Source organism: Limulus polyphemus, unplaced genomic scaffold, assembly GCF_000517525.1.
Source record: "Limulus polyphemus unplaced genomic scaffold, Limulus_polyphemus-2.1.2 Scaffold445, whole genome shotgun sequence".
NCBI lineage: Eukaryota > Metazoa > Arthropoda > Merostomata > Xiphosura > Limulidae > Limulus > Limulus polyphemus.
The window spans coordinates 558,844-566,628 of record NW_013666055.1 but is presented as its reverse complement, the minus strand read 5'-3'; the positions used below and the strand labels follow the sequence as shown (position 1 = coordinate 566,628).

General features: G+C 32.4%; 1 protein-coding gene across 1 annotated transcript in view; it reads right to left on the bottom strand.

The window, feature by feature from the left end:
* Positions 1-2,879: 2,879 nt before the first annotated feature.
* Positions 2,880-7,785, bottom strand: part of LOC106458328 (collagen alpha-2(IV) chain-like) — a 157,136-nt gene continuing 152,230 nt past the window's right edge. The window contains 3 exon segments of the mRNA XM_013917837.2: positions 2,880-4,164; positions 4,664-4,950; positions 5,929-6,237. Coding sequence (XP_013773291.2) covers positions 3,889-4,164; positions 4,664-4,950; positions 5,929-6,237 — 872 coding nt within the window. The 3' untranslated portion in view covers positions 2,880-3,888.

Genomic DNA, 7,785 nt, shown 5'->3' with positions numbered 1-7,785 from the left:
CAGTTACACACACTATAGTTCACAACAATTCACTCACTTTCTATCGCGCTTAGACTTAATTGTCCGTCCCTGCCAACTATAGTTCCGATCTCTGTGTCTGCTATCCTCAGTTCCCGCCGACCGTAATCGCTGTCTTTCTTTCTCTCTGCCTACTTCGTCTCCGCTTCTGCTTCGTCTCTGTCTCCACTACTGCTTCGACTCCGTCTCTCTCTCTCACTGTCTAGCGCACTTATATACGATAATACTGCCTGTTCTAGAAACTTCCAAGACTCTCAACACGTGCTACCAGCGTCACTTGACTTCCGCTGTCGTCACGTGCCCCCTCTGTCGTAACATTACTTTAACGTTCACATTATATAAACTAAATAATACCCATGTATTAAACTTAAAATGAACAGTCGTGTATATCTATCAATGTGTTATCCAGTCCCCTCCTTCATGTAGAAAGCTTGTTTATACAGAGTAAGCTTTCTGCTAAAGGCAAATTTGGTTTGCCCAGCAAGTATGACCTGAGCACTTTTTTGCTTGGAGCTAAATGGGTTGGTTATCCAGAGTTACAGATCTCAAACTCAAAGAACTTCCATCTTGGAGACTAGTAAGATGAAAAGCTAGACTTCCCTGTCTTAGCATGGAGAACTGTCAAACACTAAAGATAAGTCTATTGTGGTTTGTCAGGAGAAAGTGAAGATAATGCATCTATTACCAACCACATGGTCGAGGTATAAACCACATGCAAAACCATTAAGAATAACCAAATGAAAGTCAAACCTGTTAATGAAACCACAGATACTTAAAACATGGCTGTTCAGGCATCCTCGTGACCTAAGTAGAACAAATGTTAGTGACAGACATATTACATGAAGGTAAACACTATGTGCAATTATCTACATTCATTTCAAACTACAAATTGCTGGTATGATGACAAATATAATAATAGTTAAGTGATGCCTTCACAAACCTATGCCACATCATTCATTTGAACCCATGAAATTGCACTTGCAAATGACAGGTGTATAAATCTAATGTATCTTAAAATTTCAAACGTTTAGTCAATTTAAAAGTAGCAAAATGTTGGATGTTTTAAAAGAACATCCAACAGTTCTCAGAATAGAATGGATATAGCCAATAATATGACAATAAGATATTTCTACCGAGTCTGGAAGTTGTCAAACACAGCTTCAGTGTTGCTGAATCATGAATTAATGTCATGATATGACCACAATTTAAAAAGACAGTTCAATCATGATGTTAAAAAAAAAGAAGAATATTTCAAATAAACATGATAGTGAATACTAACTCTTCAGCCTTTCACTTTGCAAGAGCCAGAAGAAAGCCCTACATTTGGTTAAAGCAAATACATGTCAAGATAGATGTCCAGTTAATGAGGTTTTGGAAAGTGATATAAGTGTGATGACATTTCCTGACTGAAAATCTGTTGTTTAATCTTTAATAACTATATTAATAAAATACTAATATAGTTATGCAACTGATGAGGATGTCAAACCAAATGTCTAGATGATCATTTGATCAGGTAGAAACTAAGTTTAAGAATTTTATTTTTGTATTTTTTCCTCTTTTACAGGTTGTTGTCCATATGTATGTATTGAATTTAACTTGCTGACTTCATATGTTCATCATCTGTTTTTAATAAATAATACCCATGAGTCATGGCAGCCATGACTTAACTTGGAGAAAGATATGTTGTTTGTATAAATACAAAGATAACAGTTCACAGGTACATTTTGTTGAATCTGGAGGGAATGACATAGATTGGAAACCCATGTAAGGAATAGTCAAACCATTTACCTGCTGCAATAATACATTGACAATTTAACATTTTCCAAGAATTCTAAAAAGTTCTGAGTTCATTTATAGTTAACTGTTTACAGCTTTTTCGAAGCTGTTTTTCCTTTACATTTCTTCCAACTCTAAGTTTTCAGTCTGTTCTCTGATATTTTAATATTTGTTCTTTCTACCTACATTTTCTTCACTGTAATTTACCTTAATTGGTATTGCTTTCTATAAACATAATGCAATAGCTATCATTTTTAAGTTGGATGATAATGTTTTTTGTAAAGTTTTATGGTAGTTGTCCCAGATGTTTTGGAAATGGCATGGCTTAATAATAGAATTCTTATTCTTTGCTCTAATTATACATTTAAAGCTACATTTCTCCAGTACATTGCACATTAAAATAGAAGTTTTTCTGCAGGCTTAAGGAGTCTGGTTTATATGTGGTTAGACCGCACCAAAGCCAGAGGAAACATCACATGTTGAAAAAGTCCTGTGGTATGATGTTTTACGTAATTGTATATACATATAGGTAGTGATGGAATGTGTTAGATTTTTTGGTATGTTACTTACAAAATCTTTAACTGAAACTTATTTTACTGAAACAGTATGTTACTTTCAAAATATTTTTTTGTCATTTGCTTTTTTTTTTTAGTGTCAAGTAGGATGCTTACTTCTCTTCCTCATAGATGGTGTTTTTTTCTTCTAACTTCTAAGGTATCTTTGCTTTGGTTTCATATATTTTTTCCACAGCCTTAATATTACTTGAAAATATACACAAGTTATGGAAACATTGAATAATATTGGTAAGTGATAATTCCTTTTTATTTTAATTAATATAAAGTCTGAGCTGAAACACAAAGGTATTAAGATTAGAATTTATTGTCAAATAAGTTACACCAACACTTATCAACTTGTATTCTGTTGTTTTTTGCATATTAGACACATTTTATTTTACTTTCTGGATGATGTTGTTGTTTCTCCTATTAAAGTAATTTCATAGATGACCTAAGTTTATTCAAAACTTCAGGAAATATTTAGAATTAATTATAATACACGTAGCAATCAGAAAGTTCACACATGTCAAATATTGTATTAGCCTGAGTTACTTTATTAGCTATTTCAGATTTATCATAAAAAATCAAAGATTATTCAAACATATCTTTTATTCAGAACAGCTAGTTACATAAAAATTTGCTTTTCAAAGTTTTGGCAGTGTTCAATTGCAATGGTAATACATCTTCATTCTAACAAATTATATTAACTGGTTGGCTACATGTTAACATTTCTTTGAAAGAAAACTTGCTTCAACTCGAATTTACATATTGTTGGTAAGTACCTGTTGCCCTCTTTCTAAGAATCTAGTTTATTCTGTTCATTATTATAAAATCAATGTAAAAAGTATGGATTTAATACATAGAAACTTTGTATAATGTCAAAACTTTTAGCTAAATGTTAGCACCTGCAAATAAATTTCTGAACAATTTCTATAATATTAAAAAATCTAAAAAATTCTCCCTTATTTCTGATGGTTTACTTGTAAAGATACTTGAGTAGGCTGTAAGTTTCCTTTCAAAGTTTAAAAAAAATATTCCTTCTATTCAGGATGCTCTTTTTTTCTCCTGATAATAACATGTAGCACCATAGGCAGTATAGCTGCACAAGAAGTAATAAACAGATAACAAAAAACATTGTCACTACATGGCTCTGTTTACTCAGCACCCTTAAAGTATAAAAAAAACAAAGTAAATATGTCAAATTTTCATTAACTAGGACTTTATACATTAGCCATTTTCAACAGTGAAACAAGTGAGGCACACAAGAAACTAGATGTAACATGCAAGCACATTAAAATATATAAAACATTGTAATTACTTTAAAACACATACATACACATATGACTTTTTTTACTATAAATGTTACTCAGAACACGTCGGATAAACAAGAAATACATAACAAATTATATATTTATGGAAGCTTCTAGGGAAATTGGTATTATTAGTTCAATTCATCAGCCCTAACCCCCCCTTTCCCCTAAAGCAGTAACTTTATAGTAGAAATATGATTTCTAGTTCAAACAGAAAGCTTATAGCTCCTTCATGGTGAAGAACCAAAACTTGTATTTTTAATGCAAACAGCACACCTACTAACACGAGACCTAAGATTACCAGCTTTGAGGGTCTCACTGGCAGGTCGTTCAAATTGAGCTTCTGGTTCAATGGTTGTCAACCAAAAACTGAATTTGTTAGCAAAGTAATGACAAGTACCACGAGCACCATTACACTCAATAAATGGTGTGGCTCTGAAATCTTCCAAACAGCTACCAGGGCTGGACAAAGATTGGCCACCTCCTTCTGCACCAGCTGCTGTGTGCTGTAAACAAGAAGAAAACTCCAAATCAACTCTTATGTTACCATACTGGATCCCTCAAGATTTTCATAGTCTACCATCATGGAATTCAGATGAGAAAATTAATTGTGCTTGCTTGAGTTAAGTACAATTTTTCAAAGGCAAAAGTATTGACTCAATTCTATTTGTCATAATTGTTCTAAATATTAGGCAAATATAGCTTTTGTATCTTATGTACTACACATCATTCAACACTACTTTTTGTGCTATTTAATTGAAAATTTAATCAGATATTCGGTCCGTTAATTTATATAGTAATTCTTGTGCATCCTATTACAGATACAAAAAGAAGAAAAAAAAATTAACCCATTGACTTTGACTGCTCTAAACACTTGCAGAATTTTTGCAAGCCATACACTGCATACAGCACACTCGCATTTGGCTGCCGGGAGCAGACTGTACCCTATATGGTGAACCAGCAGTCAATGGGTTAATAATAAGAAACAGATATAAGGTGGCCTACCATTGCAAAACTATAACCAATCCAAAGTACACTCCAATCTCTTGGGCAATCAGGAATGCTCAGCGATTGACTGTGAACAGCAATAACATTAGCAGGTGCCTCACAAACAACACAGCGACTGATGTACTGACGTATAGCTTGCTCTCCAACAGGCATCATTGGAATAGGTGCAGTAGTGGAAAGCCAATAGGATTTATCATTTCGGCTGGCATAGTTACAAACACTATTGAAGTCACAAAAGAGGAAAGGCATGGTGCTGTAACGTCTGAGACAGGAACCAGCATAACCTAGAAAACATACCGAAAAAGTTCTAAAAAAACTCAAAAGAATTTGAAAATTTCATCCTGAACACAAAAACTGAAATGTGGAGATATTTAATTGTTACCAGCACCATGATAGCCATAATAATGTACTATAATGGTGATTTATATTTAAAGCATAACCCTTGTAAAAACTGCATAATGTATGTGTATTTCATGAATAAAATTGTTTAACCAAATTTCATGAAGATTTAAAACATATTCAATATTGCAGATATGTTGATGACATCTTTTTTGTATTTAGAAATAAAATATGTTTCATCATTCCTGAACTATTTAAATAAACAAAACACTAATATTAAATTGAAATTTCACAATTGAAGAACAACATGAGAAAAAAAAAAAAATGAATGTGATGTTACAAAGGAATTATTTACCCATCCATCTCATCAATAGCTCTATTAAGAATGTTCTCAACAAACTATACAAACCACCAATAAAGAGATATAAACGTATTAAAATTTCCATGCTAAACAAATTTACCATACACAGGTTTGCATAGTGCAATGTTAAAGAAAAAAACTGAAACATATCCTTCAGTTAACTTATACACATATTTACCTTCAATGAATTATGAAACATTGAGTCTACCTTAGTTAGCTGTTTTCATTTAAAGAAGAAACTCCTATTCTCAAATGATAATATGTAGTGTATCAATTCATATGTCCTTTGTGTGGATGAAGCCAAGTACAATCAACAGTTTATTGTTATCCACACAAATAGAAGATCTACAGACAGGTGTAGAGAATTCCACAAGGATTCAAATACATTTCACTGATTACTGTTATGGGAACCAAGTGCAATTTACTTCAAGATCCTGACTATCACATGCTGTAAAATGAATGTAAGGATAAATGAAACCGTACATTATGTATACAATAGCTTGTATTCTCGAGTTATAAAATAATTTATTATTTCTATAATGAGAGTACATAAACATCATACCTAAGTCTTGATGATGAGCTTTCTCATTGCCTTCAATGTAAAGTAAGCTATATCCATCCCAGACACTTTTCATGCCCCGTGGACATTGAGGCACATTTGGAGATTGGCTGTGTCTTACCAAAAGGATACCCATAAGATAGTCACCACCTGGAGGGCCTGGGGGTCCAGGCAGACCTGGTGGGCCTTTGACACCAGGATTACCATGTGGACCTGGTATACCTGGGAATCCATCAACACCCTTTAATCCTACAGGACCTCCCAATCCTGGTAAACCTGAAGGTCCTCTTCTTCCTGGTTCTCCTTTAATACCTATAATGATAAAAAAAAGTCATGTAAAATATTTTTTTTTGTCCTTGAGAGGATTACTCTGATAATTATAATGTAGCAATTACAGTGCCTTCTGCATCTATAGAATGTTAATAACTACTAATGAAGGAAAACGTTTCTTAGTCTGAATTATTTTTACAGATTCATTTCAAGTTTTTTCTTTCGAAAGAGCATAATCAACCAGGAGCTTCAACCATGTATTTTGTTTAAATTTTATTTTTATTAACTATTTAACAAAAAACTCTCCTAATGAGTAACATGGTGTAAAATGTGTATTAATTTTTAACCATATTAAAATATACCAGAAGATTTAAAGACAATGCACCATATGAATCTTATTTTTATTCTTTATCTTATTCATTCTTCAAGATCAGAACAATTTGGAGTTTTCAAAGTATGCCAGTTGATGTTAACTTTTAAAAGTTAACAGGTTTCCTGCAGATCATGAAAATCTTAGAAAATAGTGGCATTTTGTAAAAATATTTTTCTGTATTGGAAATAGCAGAAAAGCAATAGTTTTTATCAGGAGGTCATACAAAAGTCCTTGAAAATCTAATCCCCAATCACTCTCATATTCCCTATTTTATTGATGACAGGCCATATCATTGTGTTTGTCTCATTTTCACAAAAGTGATCCTTAGAAAATGATTTGAAAAAGGAAAATATGCTTACTTGGAAACATTGATCAGGAACAGAGTTTCAACTATGTACCTTTATCATCAAGAACACAAGTGTCACGCGACTATTGTTGAAGTGATATTGTTAGCATAAAATAAGCTCAAGACTATAGTTTGACAGAAGTCTAAAATAATAAAACAGGGTAAAGAACATGGACACTTCAGAATTTTCCCTCATTTTATCATCATAATAAACAGTTCCAAAATAATTAAAAACAACTCATCAGTTATTGCCTAAAAATGTTTGCACAACTTCAATTCTGTAAAATACATAAAATTTGCAGCAATGTACAGTTCTTAATATCTTATATCAATATATTAATACATAAACTGATTCTTAATGGATGTGATGAGAAAACTTTAATTAAAAATTTTAAATTATTTTATAATAAATAAAAAAATGTATTTATATAAATTTGAAAATAGTGATTTAAACAAACTTATAATATACACAATACAAAATAATTTCTAAAATTTATTGCAGAGAAAATAATTGGAATTACTAACTTGGACATTTCATATCTTATGTAGGTGCATTAATGTAGTTGTATCACCTTCCCGATATAAGATCTGCTACTATGTGGATCTCTTTAGAACCATTGAAGATCCAGATACTACCATGGAAGGGTAGAAGATGGAAGCTATACTAATAATTTAGGTTGAGCTTATATTCTAATTATTTCTTTCTTATTATTGTTTTTATTTCATTTATTTAATTTTTGTGCACAGCCACTTTCCCACATCTCGCTCCAGACAGCAAAAGGTGGTACAGATAGACCCAAGACAGCATTTAGTTATGGCCAAGGTCTCTGGCAATACCGAGTGATGCCATTCGGGCTCAGTAATGCTCCAG